The sequence below is a fragment of the Danio rerio genome, chromosome 20 (assembly GCF_052040795.2).
Source record: "Danio rerio strain M-AB ecotype USA chromosome 20, GRCz13ab, whole genome shotgun sequence".
NCBI classification, from domain to species: domain Eukaryota; kingdom Metazoa; phylum Chordata; class Actinopteri; order Cypriniformes; family Danionidae; genus Danio; species Danio rerio.
The window spans coordinates 37,624,741-37,648,827 of record NC_141040.1 but is presented as its reverse complement, the minus strand read 5'-3'; the positions used below and the strand labels follow the sequence as shown (position 1 = coordinate 37,648,827).

The 24,087-nt window shown below is 37.1% G+C and overlaps 4 protein-coding genes across 10 annotated transcripts in view; 2 read left to right on the top strand and 2 right to left on the bottom strand.

The window, feature by feature from the left end:
- LOC147839371 (uncharacterized) overlaps positions 1-7,026 on the bottom strand; it is a 26,114-nt gene extending 19,088 nt beyond the window's left edge. Inside the window, exon 1 of the mRNA XM_087298434.1 lies at positions 6,365-7,026. The gene's annotated coding sequence lies outside the window, so the exon portion shown is untranslated. The remainder of the gene's footprint in view (positions 1-6,364) is intronic.
- Positions 1-22,954, top strand: part of LOC147839369 (rho-associated protein kinase 2-like) — a 25,855-nt gene extending 2,901 nt beyond the window's left edge. The window contains exons 1-5 of one of the 2 annotated variants that reach the window (XM_087298436.1): positions 5,577-5,730; positions 9,767-10,027; positions 13,303-13,447; positions 13,539-13,677; positions 22,831-22,954. In XM_087298436.1, coding sequence (XP_087154562.1) covers positions 5,701-5,730; positions 9,767-10,027; positions 13,303-13,447; positions 13,539-13,677; positions 22,831-22,864 — 609 coding nt within the window. In that variant the 5' untranslated portion in view covers positions 5,577-5,700 and the 3' untranslated portion in view covers positions 22,865-22,954. Of the gene's footprint in view, positions 1-5,576; positions 5,731-9,766; positions 10,899-13,302; positions 13,448-13,538; positions 13,678-22,830 lie in introns of those variants that run through there. The other variant, XM_087298437.1, reaches the window with a different exon arrangement.
- Positions 1-24,087, top strand: part of LOC137488592 (rho-associated protein kinase 2-like) — a 57,005-nt gene that overhangs the window by 4,311 nt on the left and 28,607 nt on the right. The window contains exon 2 of the mRNA XM_087298435.1: positions 21,112-24,087. The gene's annotated coding sequence lies outside the window, so the exon portion shown is untranslated. The remainder of the gene's footprint in view (positions 1-21,111) is intronic.
- On the bottom strand, positions 17,387-22,011 carry LOC147839370 (uncharacterized). Of its 6 annotated transcripts, none has more exons than XM_087298417.1 (4): positions 19,930-22,011; positions 18,797-18,919; positions 17,702-18,651; positions 17,387-17,548 (listed from the first exon to the last, which is right to left on the bottom strand). In XM_087298417.1, exons 1-4 carry the CDS (start codon positions 20,060-20,062, stop codon positions 17,447-17,449), a joined length of 1,308 nt encoding a protein of 435 aa, XP_087154543.1. In that variant the 5' UTR covers positions 20,063-22,011; the 3' UTR covers positions 17,387-17,446. The 6 variants fall into 6 exon arrangements, with proteins under 6 accessions (XP_087154543.1, XP_087154542.1, XP_087154545.1 ...); XM_087298416.1 differs by having other exon boundaries at positions 17,387-18,127; positions 18,191-18,651; XM_087298419.1 differs by having other exon boundaries at positions 17,387-18,459; positions 18,527-18,651; positions 18,797-19,842; positions 19,930-20,276.

The window sequence follows — 24,087 nt, the reverse complement described above, 5'->3', positions numbered from 1 at the left end:
ACTCGTGTAAATGTGTGGACAGTAAGTACCGTGCACTGCATCTCTTTTCTGCTCATCTTCAACATGTTTGGCTGCTTGTTCTCTTCTCTGTTTGCATCTGAATCCTCAGTACTAAAAAACACTCCACTAACAATGCAGGCTCACTCTTTTAATTCCATAATATTGCCATCTAATCCTATCTAAGCTGTGAATATTTTATTTTATTTTATACTATTTTCAACCCAGTAAACGGGTTACTCATAGTGGTCTTCATGTCTAAAATTTAACTTAAACTCTGTATGTATCTTTCAGTGTTCAAGAAAACACAAAATATGTCTCCATGTATTTTTAAAGGCTGAAAAAGTGATAACATTACCAATCTTTTTTTATTTTGTGGCCAAAAAAAGAAAAATGTATCTTTTGTGTTTTTTCCCCAAGTTTTTTTTTTTCATGACATCTCTGCCATGGTCATTTTTGTGACATTTTAATTGAAATCTTTGTAAATAAAGAGCAGTGGGTGTCTCCATCACATCATGTAGAGCTTAAAAAAATAAACAGCAGTTTTCCAAAAATGAAATGTTCCAATAATGAAAAAGCAATAATATCATCATGAGGGCTTCTCTAGCAAATATCTACTGGTATAAAATCAAATAAAAAAAAAGTTATCTGTAAATAAAGGATAGCATTTGTCCTCATCACGTATCTTGTGTAAGTGTAGTTTTAAATATACAGTGCTCAATATATATACATGAGTACACCCCTCACAAATCTCTCATTTAAATTAATATTTTCTATAGGATGCTTTCCAATATTATATTTGTGCATATACATTAGTTTAGTCAGTACTGAAGCAAATCTGGAGCTTATTGGTGTACTCATTTATGCTGAGCACTGTATATATATATATATATATATATATATATATATATATATATATATATATATATATATATATATATATATATATATTTTTTTTTTTTTTTAATATATATGTGAATCTGTATTTACCAGTGTACTTTTAAACTAAACTTTATAACCTTTATTTTAGACTTTGTCAATGGCATTTGTACATGAGTCCAAAAGACTCCTCTTTGTTGCAGATTGCTTGAAATGGGCCTGAAAGACTGGGGTTGGGCTCTTGAGGTTGAATTGGATGATGACGATGTTTTAGACTTCTGAAGACTTGAGTTTTTTGAGGGGTGACCAGTGTTAACATCTGTGTGTGTTAAGCTGTGGCTTAAAACCGGTTTTGCTTTTTTTGGAATGATAAAAAAATTTCCCACTGTGAGGGACTATACAACACGTTTTGAATTTGCCAGCATGTTTGATGCACTTACAGTATTTGAGTGGGCATGATTGTATGTGTGTATAAAAGGCAGAATGGTTTGGTTTAGCTGGTTTGGCTGTATAGAGAATGGGATTTGACGTGTCTGCCAGCATTTTATTTATGTAATTTTTTATGGTACTGAATGACCTCCATCTCCTCTCTCTTAATTTCAGCTAACCTTGGTGAAGGCCGGATAGGTGATCATGCATCTGGGGTCTATGAAAGCGGAAAATGTCATAGTGTTCATTTGGGCTAATGGCAGGACTTCCAAGTGCCAAACACCACAATATAAATGACTGGGGAAGGGGACGGTATATGATATTTAAATACAGCACAAGCCATAAATCACCTAAAGTATCTAGTTTCAATTTTAAGTCATTTTAAGAGTAGAGTGTTTGTGTCTTCCTATACTATACAGTTTGTCAAAAAGTGTCTTCTAAGCTTTTAAAAATGTCAGAGGTTATTTTCGGACTCCTTATAGGGTTGTTAGTAAGTGTGACTGGATGTTTAAGTGTGTTTCCAAGAGCAAATGAATGATAATTACGTGATCATCAGGATTTATATAATCAAGTATTATATCGTTCGAGGTTACAGAAGTAACCCTTCGTTCCCCGACAGGGCCGGAGTGGGACTCCTTTTCAGCCCTGGAGTTTCAAGCCTCAGACCGGCCCACCTCAGTTCACGACTGACTATATTAAAATAAGATCATTTCCAATTCAGTTGCTAATTACACTATCACGTTTTTGTTTTTTGTTTTTTTTTGTGAAAACAGCTGCTTTAGAACTTCAAATGTTCAACAACCCTAACAGTACTATATGTCTTAACAATAAAAATGAAAACGATAATTTACTCTAACGAGGATCAAACCCGGGTCCGCTGAGTCTTAACCTAGCGTGCTAACCGCTGGACCACAACAGCTGTGTATAGTAAGGAGACACAAAAAAAGGCTGTGGTCAAGTAAATAAATACATTTAAAAAGTGTGACTACTGAGAGCAACAGATTCTGGAGCTAGGGACACCGGCCCTCGCGGCCAAAAAACGGATCGGCCCACCGGGAATTCTCCCGGTCCTCCCGATTAGCCAATCCGGGCCTGTTCCCCGAGGAACAGGAACAGCTAAGGGACAGTTATTATGGTGACGGAGTATAGCACTTCCGTTCCCCTCCTTGGGAAACGAAGGGTTACTTCTGTAACCTCGAACGTTCCCCTTCGGTTGGGGAACTTCAGTGCTATACAGTGGATTTGATTTTGAAAATCCACGTATGGGAGAACTATGGAATGCGCCATAATGACTGCACCTTACCAACGCCCCCGATGAGGGGATAGTCAAGCAAGCGTGACGCACCCACATCATGAGAGGCGCGGTCCTCCTACTTCAACAGAAGTTTTACAGATTTAGATATATTCTTTGGGTAGTCGTGAGCGTCTAGATAATTCTAGGATAATACGACAGTACGTTGGGAAGCGTGCAATCCCGTTAGGGAGGACGCTGCAGAGGCCATCCGCTACCCAAGGGGGGAAAAGATGGCAGAATTTACATATGAACTAGCCCTAAAAAGGGGGAGTACGCATAGAAAAAAGTGGTTAGCGAAGAGGGAAGACATGGGTCCACCCAGGGGGGGCACTTAACGGTGGCGGAATAAGCATATGGGATCGCCTAGTGGGGATCACGCATAGCAGGCACCTATACCCAAAACGCGGGCTGACCAGCGGGCACCTACAACGTACCTACAACATAGTGGGCCAGCAGGTGACTCCTCCGCTGAGTCAGTGCTGGGGGCCACGGAGGAATCTGCAGGACTCACCTGACGGGAAACTTTACTGACAGATAAAAAGGCACACGTACCTCCGTGTTAGGGAGAATGGCGCAGCAAGCGTGTTTCAACACCCTACCGAGTTCCTCAATCACCAAAGGGTTACCTAATACCCTTGAGGAAACCGGCTCCACTCGCAGATTGTAAAACCTTGCAAATGTGTTGGGTGTCACCCAGCCCGCAGCTCTACAAATGTCTGTTAGAGAGGCGCCGCGTGCGCGCGCCCAAGAGTATGCAACGCTCCGAGTGGAGTGTGCACGCACTCCCGGGGGACACGGCTCACCTCTGCTTGAATAAGCGAGTGAAATGGCATCCACAATCCAGTGGGATAATCTTTGTTTCGATACGGCACTTCCCTGCTGCCGACCGCCATTACAGACAAAGAGCTGCTCAGATGATCTAAAATTCTGAGTACGGTCCACATAAATGCGCAGGGCGCGAACTGGACAAAGTAAGGAAAGTGCTGGGTCTGCCTCCTTCGGGGGCAGCTCTTGCAGGCTCACTAACTGATCTCTAAAGGGGGTGGTAGGAACCTTGGGCAAATAACCCGGGCAGGCTCTCAGGGTAACGTAAGAGTAGTCCGGCCCGAATTCCAGGCACGAGTCACTGACCGAAAATGCCTCCAGGTCCCCGACCCTCTTGATGGAGGCCAACGCGACCAGCAGAGCTGTCTTCAGGTACAGAAATCTTGGAGATACTGAATCGAGTGGCTCAAAGGGATCTGCGCGTAAAAAACTCGTGAGAACGAGGGCGAGATCCCAAGAGGGCATGAGAGGGGGGCGGGATGGATTAATTCGCCTAGCACCCCTGAGGAACCGGATGATGAGGTTGTGCTTTCCCATGGTGCCGCCAGCTACGGCGTTCTGATAAGCGGAGATGGCGGTCACGTAAACCTTGAGAGTGGAGGGTAACAGCCTGCTGTCCAGCTTCTCTTGGAGGAAAGAGAGCACAATACTGATCTGGCAATTTCGGGGGTCTTCTCTGCAAGAGACGCACCATTCAGTGAATAGACTCCACTTCAGGGCGTAGGCACGCCTCGTGGAGGGGGCTCTAGCTTGAGTGATGGTATTAACCACCGCACTCGATGGGTTACCTAAGTCTTCCTCGCGTCTAGGGACCACACGTGTAGGTTCCAAAGATCGGGGTGAGGGTGCCAGATGGTGCCCTGTCCCTGAGAGAGTAGGTCCTCTCTCAAAGGGATCTGCTAGGGGAGGGCCGTCACGAGGAGGGAGAGCTCTGATATCCAGGTCCGGTTGGCCCAGAGGGGCGCAACTAGCAGAACCTGTTCCTCATCCTCCCTGACCTTGCACAGAAACTGCTCGAGCAGGATCACTGGGGGAAACGCGTATTTGCGCATGCCCCGGGGCTAGCTGTGGGCCAGTGCATCCGTGCCGAGAGAGCCCTCGGTCAGGGAAAAAAACAACTGTCAATGAGCGTTCTCGGGGGAAGCAAACAGATCGATCTGGGCCTCCTCAATCGCGCCCATATCAGCTGGACAGACTCGGGGTGGAGTCTCCATTCTCCAGGACGTAACAGCTGCCGTGAGAGCGCATCGGCTGCACGGTTCAGCGTGCCTGGAACGTGAATGGTGCGCAGCGATTTCAGCCACGGGTGACTCCAGAGGAGCAGACGGCAGGCGAGCTGAGACATGCGGCGAGAGAGCATACCCCCCATGCGGTTAATATACGCCGCCGCCGCCGTACTGTCCGTCCTGACCAGCACGTGTTGCCGCTTCAGCACCAGTAAAAAGCGGTGGAGAGCGAAGAACACTGCCAACAGCTCTAGGCGATTGACATGCCAATGCAACTGGACACCCTTCCACGGGCCCGCAGCTGCATGCCCGCGACACACGGCCCCCCAACCCATGTTGGAAGCATCTGTTGAAACAACAACATGGCTGGACGCCTGTCCTAGAGGCACACCGGCCTGTAGGAACGAGGGGTCGTTCCAAGGGCTGAGGGCGCGGCGACACAGCGCAGTAACAGAGACTCGTGTGTGCCCGTGTGCCATGCGCGTCTTGGGACCCGATCGTGAAGCCAGTGCTGAAGTGGTCCCATATGGAGCAATCCGAGCGGCGTGACGGCGGCTGCAGATGCCATATGCCCCAGGAGCCTCTGAAAGAACTTCAGTGGGACCACTAGTTTGCTGTTGAGCTCTCCCAGACAGCTCAGCAACAGGCGAGCGCGTTCCTCGGAGAGGTGCGCTACCATGGTTATCGAGTCCAGCTCCATCCTGAGAAAAGAGATCCTCTGCACAGGGGCGAGTTTGCTCTTTTCTCTCGGATTGAGTATGCGGATGCCCGCGAGCCGAAGGGGCGCTAAGGCACCCTCCGCGAGTTTGGTGAAGATCCGCGGAGACAGAGAGAGCCCGAAGGGGAGGACCTTGTACTGTCACTGTTCAAAAGGCTTCTGGAACATTCTCTTGCTGATTGATACGCAAGTGCATCGTCACTTTAATGGGCGGGACTTAGAGAAGGAAGAGAAGTAGGTGTGCAGAGCAGACAAAGAGCCCGAACTGAAATCGCTGCAAAGTTAAAGTTATCTTCTTCTCTGCTCACGTTGCATGCAGATTAACACAACCAATGATGTATATAGTTGTGCGTGCACAGAAAGTAAGTGTATTTGGTTTTGTTGATGTAAATGTCTCCTTATTTTAGATCGCGGGTGAAATGCGCCATAGCGCCATAACGCAATAGCGTCTAATGGCCGATTTTGGAGTTGTAACTTATAATAGTTGATAATTAAACTTGTTTTCATATGCAGTATACCTAATGCATGTAATGTTAACACTTTACATGTACAAATGTAATCGTTTCGTCGAGTTATTTACTACATATACATGTTGATTATTATTTCATTGGAAAATGTGCCTCAGCCACGTTTAGTGATCTATTGGCGCCCTCTTGCGGACAGTTAGGGAACAACTGCTCTAAATGTTTCCATTCATATGGTGCGGTTACTGCAATTTGTATTCATGTTTTATAATTATAAGTATTGTTATTTGATGTTCTAATTGTTATTTATATAATTGCTTATCTGAGATTATTTTTGTATTGTTTCAGAAAACCACAACTTATCATCAGTAAATGTTCAACTGAGAAATGGAGTCTGAGTGAATTTCTTTGAATAGATGACAGTAAACAGTTCTGACCGACTGTCTGCAGGGATTCAGATACACCCGAATCAGTGTTAAATTAAAACCTCAGTTACACGCTCGACCCTCGAACGCAAAATTGGCGCTGATACTAAAAGAATTCATGTCTTTTAGTAGAATAAGGGATCTTATAGTATCTAATGATCAGCAAGGCCTATTAATATATAAAAATCATCTTTTAGACCCAACTCATATTAGTCTGGCAAATACTTAAAATCGGTTACTAGTAACAGTCACTCTTCAAATAAATGTCAACAAGTGTCTAATATTATTTAGAAAAAGAACCAGTTATCTAACAAATAAGTGCTAGTAAATATTAAAAAGGTACCAGCCTACCTAAGGAATAAACACTAATTCATGCAAAAGATAACTACTAGCATAAGACACAAACACGTTTTACTGATTAAATGCTAGTCACACCATTTGAACATTTCTAAATGTTTAATGAAAGGGACAGTTCACCAAAAAGTGAATCTTCATTTAATCAGCCATCACTTTCCAAACCTGTTTTGTCTTCTTCTAAAAACAAAAGAAGATATTTTGAAGAAAGCTGGAAACCTGACCCAATTGACTTCCACAGTATTTTTATTTGTTACTATGGAAGACAATGTTACAGGTTTTCACCTTTGTTCAAAATATCTTCTTTACTTTTAAAGATTTGAAAGCATTTAAGGGTGAGTTAATTTTCCTTTTTTGTGAACTGTCCCTTTATGTAACACCAATGCAAGGAAGAGGAAAAAGTGTAATTGACTGCAAAAAATATAAACTTAAATAAAATAAAGTACATTTTAAGTACAATCTTATTTTTGTACTTAATAAAATTGGCATCTATCTATCTATCTATCTATCTATCTATCTATCTATCTATCTATCTATCTATCTGTCTATCTGTCTGTCTGTCTGTCTGTCTGTCTGTCTGTCTGTCTGTCTGTCTGTCTGTCTGTCTGTCTGTCTGTCTGTCTGTCTGTTGCTTTTTTTTTAGGAAAAACTGTAGAAACAGAAAGAGCTTGTTTTCCTCAACCTTAGAAACGACACTCTGCTGAATTTGCCCTCAGGTAGCCTATGTTCTGTGGTCGTTTGTATGCGTTATTGTCTGGTAATCCATGGCACTGTGACTCTGTGGCATTGGCTGCGTTTGCACGGAAAGAAAAATTTTCATGATGATAAAATTACTTGTCAAACACCTGAACACATGAAGGGCAGAAACATTTCTGAAGTTGCTGCCACAGAGCTTGGGATCAAGGAGAACACTAGTCTATAAAGGAATAATGATTATTAGTGGTTTCACAAAGGGCAGCCCAGGTCTAGGCCTTGTTTAATTATTTAAGCATATTTTTAGACATTATTTAGAAAAAAAAAAACATTATCGTTGTGCATCTTGAGAGAAATATATAAAACTGATGTAGGCTATTTTAAGATACCTCTCAGCAAGTTTTAATTTAGACAACTTAAACATGCACTTTAGTCTTGGACAAGCCTAAAGCTTTGTTAGTGAAACCTGGGGCAAATATTAGATCAGTTTCTACAATATAGCAAGTTAAAAAAGATTAAACATGTAAATAAAAAATGAGAAAAAATATTAGAATTATATAATTTAAATTCAAATTAGAGAAAACATTTATTGCTTATATTTACAACAAATTCAGCTAAATCATATTGTTGGAATAGTTTCAATTAGCATGTTGTACTGACCTCTGCATCATTGGAGTAAGCCAGATTTCCACAAATATTGAATTCTATAGGAAACTAAATTATTTAAAAGCAAGGTATTTTCTGAGAAATCTGTCAGGTTGTACTCATTATGGGTATTGTATAAGCTATAGTATTATAAAATGCTAGTTTAGGTAACTAAATGTGAAATAAGTGATCAAATCAAGTTTGGAGGATGGTGACAGTATTAACGTTGTAAATGAAAATAAATTTAAAGAATGTCTGATTTTGGTCAGCAGAGGACACTAAACTCTGGTCAATGTCATTTACTGTAAAGACACACCCTGTCGAAAAATTGGATTATTTTAAACCTATGACCTATTTTTGAACAAAATTAATTTATTTTTGGGGTTGCACTGTGATCCTAAAATAGAGCTTTATGTGAAATTCTCCTTTGACATTTAATTTGGCAAAATATACACAGTACTACCCATTAAACGCAGCCTTGGAACAATAATTTGTACTTTAAAAAAAGCCCTGGTTTGGGATTAGGCATGGGCCGGTAAAAGATAAAAAAATAATAATGTTAAATGACTAAAACTACTAGTACTTCACTTAAATAGTATAAAATAGTATAAATAGTAAAATCTAAACCTGACTGAGAAAATATTCTTGACTGGCTGTTTTTCAACACTTGTATTTCACAGGATGCACCAGCCCATGTTGTAGTCAGTCAGTTATGTACTCGTGTAAATAAGGACGACAAAAAATACAGACCTGTTCATTAGACCTTGAAGCCTAATATTTCTGCTGCTGTAATGTTGATGTTAACTAACCAAAATAAAGAAAGTTAAACTTGATTTTAAGTATAACATCATTTAAATAGCAATAACTTGTTGCTAGTTGTATTTTATTTGTGCTGTCAAATGCTTAATCACATAAAAAATTAAGTTTGTATTTACATAATATATTTTTGTGGAGTGTATATATTTATCATTTAGCGTACAGTATATACGTACACAAAGAAATGTATATATTTGAGAAAATGTTCATTTATATCTTTATATGAAATATTTATATCTACATCAAATTATAAATTAATAAGGATAGTGATGGCGAGGCAGTGGCGCAATGGGTAGCACGTTCGCCTCACAGCAAGAAGGTCGCTGGGTCACTGGTTCGAACCTTGGCTCAGTTGGCTTTTCTGTGTGGAGTTTGCATGTTCTCCCTGCCTTTGCGTGGGTTTCCTTAGGGTACTCCGGTTTCCCCCACAGTCCAAAGACATAAAAGACATGGCTAAATTGTCCGTAGTGTGTGTGAATATGTGTGTGGATGTTTCTCAGAAATGGGTTGCGGCTGAAAGGGCATCCGCTGCGTAAAAACATGCTGGATAAGTTGGCGGTTCATTTTGCTGTGGCGACCCCGGATTAATAAAGGGACTAAGCCGACAAAATAATGAATGAATATAAATAATGATGTACATGTTAATTTTTAATTTTGGGTTTGATTAGTTATGATTAATTGCTTGACACAACTGTTTTTGTGTATGTATACGTTTATACTTAAAATGTCATTTAATATTCCATTTATAATTTTTTATATTTTAACTTTATTATTTACATTCTGTAATTGATAACATTAAAAGTTCTTTAATAACAGTATTTAAATTATGAATTAAATATTTAAACGATTAAATAAAGTCTGTGTTCAATATCACATTGCTTATTATTTAATTTAGCTGGGTTGCTGCAATTGAAATTAAGTATTGTTAAATTTCACTGGTATTGATTACTGAAATATATTGTGACTTCTCTGTTCACCACTCTATCTCTCTGTCCACATAGCTGTGCTGTGCATTCCAAGATGAAAAGTACCTTTATTTGGTGATGGAGTTCATGCCAGGTGGAGATCTGGTGACTCTGACAAGCAACTATGACATCCCAGAGGAATGGGCTCAATTCTATACGGCAGAAGTGGTGCTGGCACTCGACGCCATCCATTCTCTGGGCTTCATCCACAGAGACATCAAACCAGACAACATGCTGCTGGACTGCAATGGACACCTCAAACTCGCAGACTTTGGCACATGCATGAAGATGGACTCGGTGTGTGATAAGTGCATTTGAAGTGTCTTTTAAAGTGTCTTCCAGCTGCAACCCAGTACTGGGAAAAACCTATACAGACTCCTTCAAACATACACTATGGCCAATTTGGTTTATTCAATTCACCTGTAATGCATGTGTTTGGACATGGGGAGAACAAACAAACTCACCAGTGAAATTCCAACTGGCCTAGCCAGGCTCGAACCAGCGACCTTTGTTACTGTGAGGCGACAGTGCTAACCACTGAGCCACAGTGTAGCCCCTGCGTCTTAATTTCTACTACAAATTCAGATGTACAATGTCACATGCTGTTTTTCAAGAACTGTATATAAAGGAAGTGTGGGATTTTGAATTTATTCTGTTTTTATAAGTGATTCAATGAACATTTATTCAAACAAGTGATTCAAAATGGCTGATTCATTTGGAAACGAAGCAATTAGTGACTGTCTCTGTTGATGATTTATTTAAAACAGATTAAAGTTCAAAAAACAAACACACACACACACACACACACACACACACACACACACACACACACACACACACACACACAACTCTTGCTCTAAGATGCACATTTTCTGCTTCAGCTTTGTTTGGTATTTTCTGTTGATCTGTTGAACAGAACTCGCTTTGTTGTGTTTTAATGGATGTTCAGGAAAGCCTGCTTGTGTTAACTTGCTTGTATTATTTCTATTATATTTCTATTGTATTAAATCTTACACATTTTATAATCAAAACCCCATAAAGGGATATTTATTATTATATTTTGGACTCTCAGGACATGATTTTGTTTGTTTTTCTCAATTGAATGAAGCTCTCTGTAACGCCAGCTCACAATACAATAAAATTTTTATTGAAAACGATAAATATCATACACCAGTAGTTGGTGTGTTTACATGTCGGGGAGAACGGGGTAAAGTGAGACACTTTTTACATTTTCTTCCCTCTAAGCGAGCTAAAATTATATATCAGTAAAATTTAAACATTTCTTATTAATTCAGAATGTTTTCTAGCAATGGAATTTATCAGACTGTATTTAGGATAAAGGAAAGTGAAAATATGATTGTTTAAAAAAAAGTCGTTTTGTGTCTCACTTTGCCCCAGCTGCAGCAGGCCAGAAAAATCAAAGGGGTAAAGTGAACCAGGTGAGGGTAAACTAATCCACTTACTTTTTCCACTTTAAAACTACCATAACAATGCATGTTGTAAGAGTCTGAATCCTGACAATCACACATTTCAGAACTAATGTCTGACTAGTCAATTATGGATTGTGAATTGGTCAATTAAGCACATTTGTTTTTCTAAACATTTGAAAGTAACTCAAAACTCATAAACTCATAAAATCAAATACAACAATCTACTTCAAACTATTTAAATTTACATACTAATGACAGTTAGAACCAGTTAAATTAGAACACAATCCGGGGTCAGAACACAGGACCCTTAGAGTCAGCGATAGTATGGGGGTCAGAGAAAAGGACAATCAGAACCAGATAGAACAACTTGGGACGCACACAGGACTAGACCCACCTTTATAAGAACATCAGTCTAACTGTCATACAACTCCCACTCTTTTGTGTTTCCCTGGATTCTTCTTAAAATTTGTGCATGTGCCTCATCGCCAATCTAATTTTACCCTGGATTAACATTTATATATTGATCCTTAAACAACATTCAATAAGCCAATCAGAATTAAGGGGTACGTTTACCATTTATGTTCAGTTTAGGCTTATGGTTAGGTTTATGCACTTCTGATGATTGTTTTCCAACTATTATTCTCCTCTGATTTTGAGAGTAATGTACAGTTATGGCTGCGGGTTTAGGGGTAGGGAATAGGTTTGGATTACATTTTCCAACAAAAATTATGTTCCAGGACAAACATAGATGTAACCATGCCAGTAAAATAAATGCTTGTGTTTTTGTTGGAAAGTTATCTATGACAAAGTCTCCCACAGACAGATCTGTGTTTCTTGGACCACTACTCTCATCCTTAGAGCTCTTTTTGTCAGACACATTATCAGCTGAGACAGGGACATCACTTTTCCCAGAGCTGCTAACTATGATTTTTTTTGGGTTGCTTTTTTTTTTAATTTTTCCTTTTATTTGCTATTCTTTAGCTTTTTTGTCTTTCTTTATAGGCCTTTTCAATTGTCACACGGTTTCATTTGGATTGTGTTCTGGGGGGACATTTGAGAATGGTAGCATTTCATGAAGAGACATGTATCCAGGTTGGCTAGAAACACATGGCACATCCATGTAGATAATATGCGCAGTGAATGGATTAGCATCAGTGAGTGAACTGTCTGTAGGTGGATCATCTGCAGGGAGTAGATCTTCCAAATCTTCTGTAGTGGCAGGCTGGAACTCAGGATTTGGCCAGTCTGACACCATGAATAGTGCAAATGCTTTATCAAGGAAATTTTCTCAGTTATATGGAAAAATTCCAGTGCACCTAAATCCAGAAGTGATGTTGCTTAGTGTCACTGTTGATTTAAAGGCCTCATTCACAAGTCCTACAGTCTGGTAGACTAAATTTAACTTGTACTGTACCTTATGTCTCACTTTACCCAAGAGCATTTGTCTCACTTTACCCCACCGCCACATTTTAGAAAAAAAAATAATATTTTTTAGTAGTTCAGGCTAATCTTGAGCTAGCATCCTCACATGGTTTTATATGTTGGTAGTTCATCAACATGTATGATATAAGTTTTTCTCCTTAAATCAATTTGCTTTTGCACAACAGTTGATTAAGTTGATGGCAAAAAATTACTTTTACTTGCAAAAAACATATTTTTGTGAAAAAACATGCTTTCCACAGCACCAGGAATTCCTATTCTACATGGTAAAGGAGATATGGAAGGGGCTTTAAAACAAAATTGTTATAGAGTGTTATATAAAATCCGTTGCCCAGATACAGGGGGTGTCTCACACTACCCACTACCCACACTACCCAATGTCTCATTACCCCGTTCTCCCCTACTGTACATGACCGAGAATGAGAGAGTTTCTTTTAGATTTTGTAGTGTGGAGATTTACAATTATCACCTCACACATTGCAGCAAATTTGTTTAAACAATCATTAACGTAGGTTTCAGAAGTCCTCCATTCGGTGATGATAGATGTCAGTGCTGCCATCTTGTGGCTAGATTGTACAGTGCAGTCCTTGAATTGAATGAAAATGAATTGTGTAAATAATTGAAATTTTAAACATACTTGTATTTCAGCTACATTAACTCATCCAGTAATGTTTATATCCATGTCTCTACATGTGTGTTTAGACTGGTTTGGTAAGCTGTGACGCTGCTGTTGGGACACCTGATTACATTTCTCCAGAGGTTTTAATGTCTCAAGGAGGGACTGGTTATTACGGTCGCGAGTGTGACTGGTGGTCTGTTGGTGTTTTTATTTATGAGCTTCTAGTGGGTGAGTAGTGTCAGCTTCATATGCATCTCTTGTAATTTTAGTTCAGTGTTCTGATCATTAAATTTATTTATTCGTCTGTCACTCAGAGCAGGCGACACTCCATTTTATTCCGAGTCTCTGGTGGGCACATATGGAAAGATCATGGATCACAAGAACAGCTTAACTTTCCCAGATGATATTGAAATGTCAAAGGATGCCAAAGACCTCATCTGTGCCTTTCTGAGTAGCAGGTGAGACTGAGAAAAGTAAAGATTTGATTTGAGTTTTTTTCTTTCTTGTCAAGTTCAGACTCTTAGTCTCTTAATTTCCCCTTACTTGTTTGTTTTCAGAGGTTGGCTGGTAACATGTATTTTTGTCTATTTGAAATTAACTTTACTGTAAAAAAAGCAAATTTTCAGGACAATTTATTACACACATGATGAGATTTCTTTCCTAGTTTGGAGTTTATAACCTGGGTTTGACATTAGCTTTTTTGATCACCAGCCACAGTGGCTAGGAGTTTTCCAACATTACTAACCACTCGCCATTTTCACTAACCACAATTTTAATGTTGGAAAAATATATTTTATATTCATATATTTGAATTTGACATGCTAACTTTATTGATTTATACTTTGTGTCCACATGCCTCCTTGTTCATTTAACATTTTTGTGTGTTGTTTATGACCTTGCTCAATGAACATGAGCACATGGGATGTAATTTTTATAGTGTTGCAATGTAATTAATTTTATTTTATTTTTATTAATAGTTTATTTCACATGAGTTTTTAGGGCTCGACACTAAGGATTTGCTAAGTTTTTCTCTGGCTGCACCGAACTAATTATTTTTTTGAAACACATAAAAACGTAAAGCAAACAAAATAAAGCTATATGCATACACTTTTTATTCACAGTTGATACTTAAAAACAATATTCTCATATACTGTAAATACATTTATCACAGCCAAAGTGGCTAGTGAGAGTGGCTGTCTAACCCGCGACAGCTGAAATCCCCGCATTTGGCGAGTGTTAATGTCAAGCCCTGTTTATAACGTATTTAATGTAATCACAGGGTACCTTAGATCTGTTATCATTGTTATCATATGAAATTTTCCCTATTTTGTAAATGTTTGTGGTCAGTAGGATTTTTTTTTTTTGCTTAATGGTTTTAGAAAATCGTTGCACTTTTTTTCCAAAATGGCAATCTTAAGGAATATTTCTTAAACACCAAATCATATATTTTTAAATTTAATTTAAGGAGAACATACAAGTCTATATTAATTTTGTGCTTTTAAAAGCTCTTCATAAAATAAGTCTTTCATAAAACTTTCATGTCCTACTGCTTTTACTAGACACTTACTAGCGTAATAAACCCTTACTTGTTTGTTTTTAGAGGTTGGCTGGTACTAAGCCATAGCAACATTTTAATTGAATTAAATTAGATTAAGACAATATACAAGCTGATCTTTATTCATGTTATGCCTTTAAAAGCTCTTTATAGATAAAGTCCCTAATAAAACATAAATTTCATGTCCTACTGCTTTTACTACATGTCATCTTCATGGACGTTCACCCTCCAGCCTGACAACTTCCATCTGAATTCCTTTTTTTCTCGTTCCCTCTTTCTCCTCTCTCACATGCCCACATACAAGCATTCCTGATCAAACATACAGAGAGGGGTTTAATGTTTTCTCTGTGTTTTCATGTAAACACACACACACACACACACACACACACACACACACACACTCCCTTTGCATTCAGGCTGCTGGAATGTCCCACACGTGGCAGTCCAAACTGCTGCACCCTCTCAATGCAGATGAAGTGAAAGGAAGGGGGAGTGAACGATCCTTATTTTTGGATGTCTCTCTGACTGCTCCACTCCTCCATGCTGTGCTGTTGGATGTTCCTGGTGTATGTGTATACTTTAGTGGATTATCGCTTCTCTGTCTGTTTTGCTGACCAGTGTTTTGCTATGTTCAGGGAGATGAGGCTTGGCCGAACTGGAGTGAATGAAATAAAATGTCACCCCTTCTTCAAGAATGATCAGTGGACCTTCGACACCATACGAGACAGTAAGTCAGTGTGGCTGATCTGGGGGTCATGGCTTGTTAAAGTGATCTACATTTTATGCATGTGCTTGTTGGTAAAAGTGTAAACGTTCAATGTTGTTTTGGAGTTTAGTTGTGTATTTGAGGATATTATGGTTATGAGGATTTTTGAAGCACAGCTTTTTAATTTCCTGACATTCCTCCTACTTTTTTCTCCACACACATGCAAACATTCACCTCACACCCTCATGCTACACTTTAAATGTCAAAGAAAGACAGCTTTGCATGCCATGTATTGCTACATTGCTCTTGCAGTTTTTGTGTGTGCACCATATTAAATAAACCAAATATTTCATTATTTTCTAATATTATTATTATTTTTTTATTAGTTTTTTTTATTATTTTATTTACTTTATTGTGTTTAATCTACAACATTAGTCTTTTATTTTATTGAGCATTTTATTTTATGAGTTTCTGTGCACATTTTTTGCACTGCAATATCACTCTTTGCATTTTTTTTGTTTTTATTAATTCTTTTTATTTTTGTGTTTTTGTGTCTTCAACCCTCTGCTTGTTTATACTTAAAAATTTAAAAATAATAATAATATTAATAATAATATTACTTTTTGTTTTTGTGCTGAAACATTGTGCTGTTTTGTACTATCACTTATTTATTAATTTTGTGTATGTGTGTTTTGTTCTACAACATTTGTACAGTTTTGTCAGAAATGCTTTCTTTTCAAGTCAAATGACTGCAAATGTGCAAATGACAAAAAATAAATAAAAAATCTAAGGGACAAAATGTTTCTTAAATAGATAATCAATAAGAAATTGATGTAGCTGTAGACAAAGAAGCACAATTAATGAAACGCCAGAGGTTGTTGTGAAACTCAAACCACAAAACTGACAGATATTGACTGAAATAATAGATAATCAATTCATTTGAAGTATTCCGCCACAACACATTTGACAGTTTTGTCATTGAATTCTCGGGTGGTCTCAAGTCTACACTAAAAATATTCCTACTGCCTTACATGGTTCAGTTGAGTCAAATTAACTTTTCTAGTCATCTCAACTTGCATCAATCAAATAGATTACAAATATTAAGTTAAACTTGGTACAACTTTAAAAATGTTATATTATTAAAAAATGTTAAAGTAACATCAAAATATTTGTTGTCTTGACTTTTTGTCATTACATTTTTTACAGTGCAGCTAAAACTTTTTTTTCTATTCTTTAGCGGATAAATAGCTTTTTTGAATTGCCTGAAAAACCACCTTTTGCCATTCTGAAGAGTGTGTGTCTCTCTCTCTCTGTGTGTGTGTGTGTGTGTGTGTTTGTGTGTTTGTGTGAGAGTGGCAGTTTTTGCTAATTAAACATTTCCAATGGCCATATTTTCAATTCATAATGTCAGTTTGTGCAACTGTAGGGTATTAGAAACGGAGCGTCTAGAGACCTGCACTAAAAGTCTTTAGTCTTGATGGTAAAGTAAACTAAGAGTTCATTAAGTTAGAATTAAATAGAAGTCAAATTTAATAGATTATTAATGGATTTTCATCGATTGAAGATGTGATGAGATTTTTCATGGATTTGTAAGTGGTTTCTATGGAAGCAATATAAATCTTAAAGGTCAGACTCCAGGATCTGTAGGTTTACTGTATTAGTGCTGGGCAGATTAATCACATGCAAAATATAAGTCTGACATTATATATGTGTGTGTATTATATATATTTGTTTTGTATATGTGATACACACATACATAGAAACTAAACTATACAAAACAATTTTGTTACATATATATGTTTACATTTATGTTTAATCTAAATATAAATCAACATTTTCTTTAAACAAACAAAATTCAATACTTTTGAAACAGAGAATTAAGCAGATGAACACAACACACAGCACATACAGTATTGTACAAAACACATTTTTATTGATGTTGTACAATGTTGTTCACCCTCCTCCTTCACATACAGTATGTCTCTACTCCTCTACTTTGTTCTTTGTCTTCCTCGTTCATACTGTTACTTTTTCTTGGCCGCCTCCTCCTTCTCCTTTTCTTCACCACCTCCTCCTCCTCCTCCTCCTTTTCAATGTCATTCATTTGCTCTTTCTCCTCATTGTGATTCTCCACCTCCTCACTTTCCTTTCCTTCCATCTCCTCCACTTCTTCCACCTTGCAGTTTTTTCTTGGCTGCCTCCTCCTTCTCTTTTTCTTCACCTCCTCCTCCTCCTCCTCCTTTCCAATGTATTTTATTTTCTCCTCATTGTTCTCTTCCTCAGCTTTCATCTTGTCCTCCTCCTCCTTTATTTGCTCAAACAGAAACTTTGCCGCAGATAGCCTTCTAGCGATAATTTTCCTTCTCCAGAGCTCCTTCTCTGACAGTCGGGTGCTGGTATCTTTTCTTTTCTTTTTCTCCACCACCCCCTTCTCCTCTTTCATCACCTCCTCCTCCTCTTTCATCACCTCCTCCTCCTTCTCCACCACCTCTTCCTTCTGCATTATCTCTTTCTCTTCCTCCTTTTTCTCCACCACCTTCTCCTCCTCCATTTTCCTTCTCCAGAACTCCTCCTCTGACAGTCGGGTGCTGGTATCTTTCTTTCTTTTCTTTTTCCCCACCACCACCTTCTCCTCTTTCATCACCTCCTCCTCCTTCTCCACCTCTTCCTTCTGCGTTATCTCTTTCTCTTCTTCCTTTTTCTCCACCACCTTCTTCTCTTTCATCACCTCCTCCTCCTTCTCCACCTCTTCCTTCTGCATTATCTCTTTCTCTTCTTCCTTTTTCTCCACCACCTTCTCCTCTTCTGTTAGTTGGGTGCTGGTATCTTTCTTTATTTGTTTATTTGTCTCCACCATCACCACTTCCACCACCATCACCACCACCTTCTTCTTTTTCATCACCTGCTCCTTCTTCTCCACCACAATCTCATTCTGCATTATCTCCTTCCCTTCTTCCTTTTTCTCCACCACCTTCTCCTCTCCACTTTTCTCCTCCTCCTCCTCATTTGTCTTTTCTTGCTTTGTGTTATCTTTCTCTGTGTCCACCATCACCACCTCCTCCTTCTCTTCTTCCATCACCTCCTCTTTCTTCTCCACCACCTCCTCCTGCATTATCTCCTTCACTTCTTCCTCTTCCACAATCATCTCTTCATAGATCTCATGTTCAGAATCTGTTAAGACAAATGATTGCAGTTTGCACATAGTACAAAGTCATTTTCAAGGAGACGTTAAACTCCAGATAAAGGGGAGTAAAAATACAGTTTATTAATGACATTATACACTAGAAAATATTGAGATACAAAAACCATCATTTACCATCAGATGAGGAAAGTGTGAACGGCTCATTACGAGGACAGAAGCAGAACCATCGAAGAGCAGCTCTGATGAAAGAAGCAACCTTGCTCTTCTTTCTCTTTTCTTTTACTTTCTCCTTCTCATCTGTTAAAAGAGAAATGATTGCACATCTTTACACACTTGTCCACAGTAATTTGAGAGAAATTTAAAATGAACATTCACCAAAAACAAAAACCCCAATATATAACCATTTTAAAAAGTTATTGTAGCTAAACCAAGGTTACCACAAGTTTACCATGGATTTGCTACACTTTTGTATTTTATTATTAATTATTGTATTTGACTATAATATTTTATTATTTTCATGTTATATAAAACTGCTTACACAAATGATCAATGCACCAAACGATTTAAAAACTACATGTTCAGTGCACTTTTTTAAAATAGAAAACTGAATACTGGGTTATATTGCACAGCTAGAGTTTTTCAGCCAACAGTAAATTTCCGATGAAAGGTTTCTGTGATTATTTAACGTTTTATAAGGTTGCTTTTACACCATAAACATCGTGATATAATTAAATTACAATCAGTTAAATTAACCTAAGGATTCGTTTAGTTGTTCAAGCATAAAACGAGACAATAGTCTATTGTATGGAACCGCTAGCACCGTCAGTACCAGCAGGCTAGCGCAGAAACTCCATTTAAAATACTGAGCTAAAATAAATTTTCATGTTTATTTTAAATGTCATTTAATGCAGTGATTCTTGTCCGGTCTGAGACCCACTTTATATCAAATATATATTAGTCAGTGAAGATCACATATTTTTAAAGAGAACAGATCTTAAATGTGGTGATTTTGTAATGGAAAGACAGTTCACCGAAAGCCATCGGGGCTGTCGGTTGAAAATGAAAAGTCTGTGTGCATATCTCATTTTACTAAAGGATTTTAGACTAAAGTTGTATCAGAAAAGCTGAAAATGAAATACATTATCATTTTACCCAAAATGTTGCATTAAGATTCACGTGAATGCAATGATAGCCAGCAGTTTAACCAGCTGTCTATTATCCTGTACAAACATTATTTTTAATAGTAAGTATATTATTATGTCAGGAAAACACTGGATATTGGATAGCACAATGTAAATAAGACTCACTATTAGTGCCATTTCTTGGCCTTTCTTTGAGCTGCTTCACTTTTTTCTGGCTCTGGGAGATCTTGCAGGCTTTGTCTTCCTCCATTTTAGCAGCTGATGTTGTGGGGAGATCAGAAATCTGTTCAACCATCATATAATTGGTACAGGGTTTCAGTCTTTCACCTGTAACCACTCAAAAACTTGGGGTTTGCTAGCTGGAATAGGATGAGGATTTCGGTCTTGCACCGTGAATCACTCAAACGGAAGATGTTCAATCGCTGAGACAGTCTCAAAACACTCGGAACGCAAGTTTTTTAACACTTAACAGCCAAAAGCACACCTGTACTACTCCACTTCAACAAACCCACAAGATATTCTCCGATGATGCAGGGCTTCAAGTACACTTTTGGAATGCGTTCTATTCTCAGAACATGTCACTATGGTAACAAGACATAAGACTAAGAAATGTTTTCTTTTAAACTCAAATGACTGCAAATGTGCAAATGACATAAAATAAATGGAAAAAATAGCTAAATAAATTGATCTAAGGGACAAAAGCTGTCTTAAATAGATAATCAGTTAGAAATTGATGTAACTGTAGACAAAGAAGCACAACAAATGAAACCTGTGAGGTGAAACTCAAACCACAAAACTGACATATATTGACTGAAATAATATCTAATAAATTATGTTAAAGTATTCCGCTTCAATGTGATCCATCCACCAAGACATGCTGCAAATATACATGCCATTCCATAAGAAATAAATAATATAGTCATTAGTGTAGGAGTGCAACATCAACTCGCAGGAAAACAAAAATCAAAACTAAATGTAAATAATTACCTTTGAACAGGAAATATAGTTTAACAAATGAAAATCAAGAAAATAATTCAGATTCAGGCCGTAAGAGGCAGAACAAATATGTGCAAAAGCACAGGCAACATATATTCAAAATGTGAATCAAAAATAGTTGAGTTGGTAACACTGAGTGATCAAAAAATGAAATACAAAATAACTTCATTTACTAAAGTATAGCCAGAATGTTTTTTTTAACTGCAGATAATGCTAAACATGCTAAACTTTTAGGAATAGTGTATTAGTGTAATAATTGATCATTTTTATATCCTTTTACATAATCTTTCATTTACAATCAAATTATTTACATAAGAAAGTGTGAGTGGACAACATAAAGTTTATAAATAGGCATGAAACTTAAGGGTTTATAACAGAAGCGCATTAGAATAAGAGTTATACTCAATCAGTTTGGACCAAATGCTAACAATATATATTTTTGCATCTTTTTGTGTAGTTTTCTTCATAATAAATATACTTTAAACAATGTTAAACTTGTAATTAAAAAAGAGGCATGTTGAAAAAAATCTACACAACTATTCAATTCAATTCAGCTTTATGTGTATAGCGCTTTTACAATGTAGATTGTGTCAAAGCAGCTTCACATAAATGGTCATAGTAACTGGATCAGATGCAAACTAGAGTTTTTTTGTTTTGACTCATTAAAATATGTGGTAAAGAAATAACTACATGTGTTCCTTTTTCAATTTCATTGCTCCAACCGGGCCATTAACCAAAAACCATTAGTGTTTAGACATGTATGATCTAAAATGTCATTCATAATGTTCTTAAAATGATCTCAAAAAGTCTTAAATTTGACTTGATGAAACCTGCAGAAACGCTGAAATAATGAGGGCTTTTGTTATGGTGCAGACAGAGAAAGGTAACTTTTTACTACAATAAAATCACATTAAATACATTTCCTTATTGAAATCATTTTTTATTTTAAATAACTTTAAATCAAAAGAGCTAGTCAAAGCTGTTAAGTATTGCCAAAGTATTGCAGAATACATAAACAATGAGTACAATCTTAAAGGGATTTTGTAATACATATATAAAATATATACCTACACACACTTAGTTTTAATAAGTACGCAAATAAGAAAACTGATATGATTATTAAAAGATAATGGGTAAAAACTATTAAGAATAATAAATAAAAATACAATACACAATGGTTTATTTATTCAGATGGTTTGTAGTAATACCATCCATATATATGTGTTTGTGTATGTGTGTGTGTGTGTGTGTGTGTATATTGTGTTTTTTGCATCATATAAGTATTTTGACTTTAATAATGGGAATAAAACAAACTTTAAACAAACCTGAGATGGAAATAATGAAAAAAGCAAAATGGTAATTAGAGGGAAAAAACATAAATCCAAAACTATTTAGTCACATAATACACTATATATTCACTGGCCACTTTATTAGGTACACCTTAATAGTATCATATTTCCTTTTGCCTTCCGAACTGCCTTAATTCTTCGCGGCACAGATTCAACAAGGTACTGGAAATATTCCTTAGAGATTTTGGTCCATATTAACATGATAGAATCACTAAGTTGCTGCAGATTTGTCAGCTGCACATCCATGATGTGAATCTCCCTTTCCATCATATCCCAAAGGTCCACTATTGGAGGCCATTTGAGTACAGTGACCTCATTGTCATGTTCAGGAAACCAGTCTGAGGCATTGACATAATGCTCAATTGGTACTAGTTGGCTCAAATTGGCACAATAGAATAAAAACAGTTATACTAGGAATTAGTATTTAGATCCTTTTTTTCTATGTGAATATATTTGAAAATCGATTAGATTCCTGTGATTTAGTTGTTCAGAATTTTGTTTTTGTTTGTTTGAAAATACTTCAAGCACACATTATATGATTTGCCATTTTAAAGACATTTCTAATGTTACAAAAGATTTTATTTTAAATGAATGCTGCTGAAATTGATTTTTGTGTACAGAGTGTTAAAAGTAAAATGTATGAACTGCATAAAATTTTAGATTTGATCATATATTAACAAAAGAAATCTTATCTAATGTATGTATTAATTGGTTTTTAAAGGTTCAAAACACCCTGGAGCACTTTAAAAAAATGAACAGATTTGTGTGTGTTGAACATCAGTTAAGACAATGTTAGCACCTGTCAGCTTTAATTGTGGATAAATCTGGATCATTTTGAGCTTTTGTCAGCTAATTTCATCTTCCGGGTTTAAAATAATTTTTGGGGCGGGATCAAAATCAATGATGTAGCACGAATCTGCTAGTGGAGTGATGACGCATTAGTTTCTCATTATTATTCATAGACTGAGTTTTCATATCCTATGAGCTGTGAGACCCAATAACTTGGTGAGACGGCGTCTGCTCATGGCATTTTTGTTGGGAGAGCTTTATGATATTTGTAGAATGGCAGACTTTTTTCAGTTGAGTTCGTTCCCATTCAGACATATCGCCTATATCCACCTATGTTTAAAATCTTCTGGATTACCAGTAGGGATAATGGTTGAAATGGATAGGCCAAGAGACCTGCAGCACCTCTATCCACTGTGTCTGCATTCAGACCCAGGAGTTGAGGAGGAGAGAAATCCTCCTCATTTATAGTGTATATATAAGCATGATTATCTTTAATTATATAACAAATTGTCGTCATGTGTATATGAAATTATGAATAATAAATGTAGCAGGACATTAAATTGCTGTTTATTTCTTTGAATTTTAACTTTATAAACTATAAAATCAAATCTATAAAATATGTCTCCTAACGGTTTGTGTATATATGATATGATATATGATATGATATGATATGATATGATATGATATGATATGATATGATATGATATGATATGATATGATATGATATGATATATGATATGATATAATGTGATATGATATAATATGATATATGCACAAAAATGTTAAGCACCAAGCGAATCAACATGTTTTCATCGATAAAATATGAACTCTTTAACACCAATAATTGTTCTAAACAATTTCTTGAGTAATATTTCAGAAAATTCAGCTTTGAACTACAGGAATAAATAAAAAATGTTACAAAATGTTCACATACAATTGAAGACAAAATTATTAGCTCTGTAAAAATTTCACAGGCTAATACCCTTTACTTCAACTGTAGAAAACAGCTGCAGACTAGAAGAGATTTCTTTTAGAACATAAAAAATATCTTCTCCAGATGAACATTAATTCATTATTATTCTTCTATTCTACACAAGCTGGAGGAGTCAAACCGTACACTGACTGGATATTGCCGACCTTGCCAGTGAGAAAGAGGAGCTCAACAATAAACTGAATCACATACAGCAAA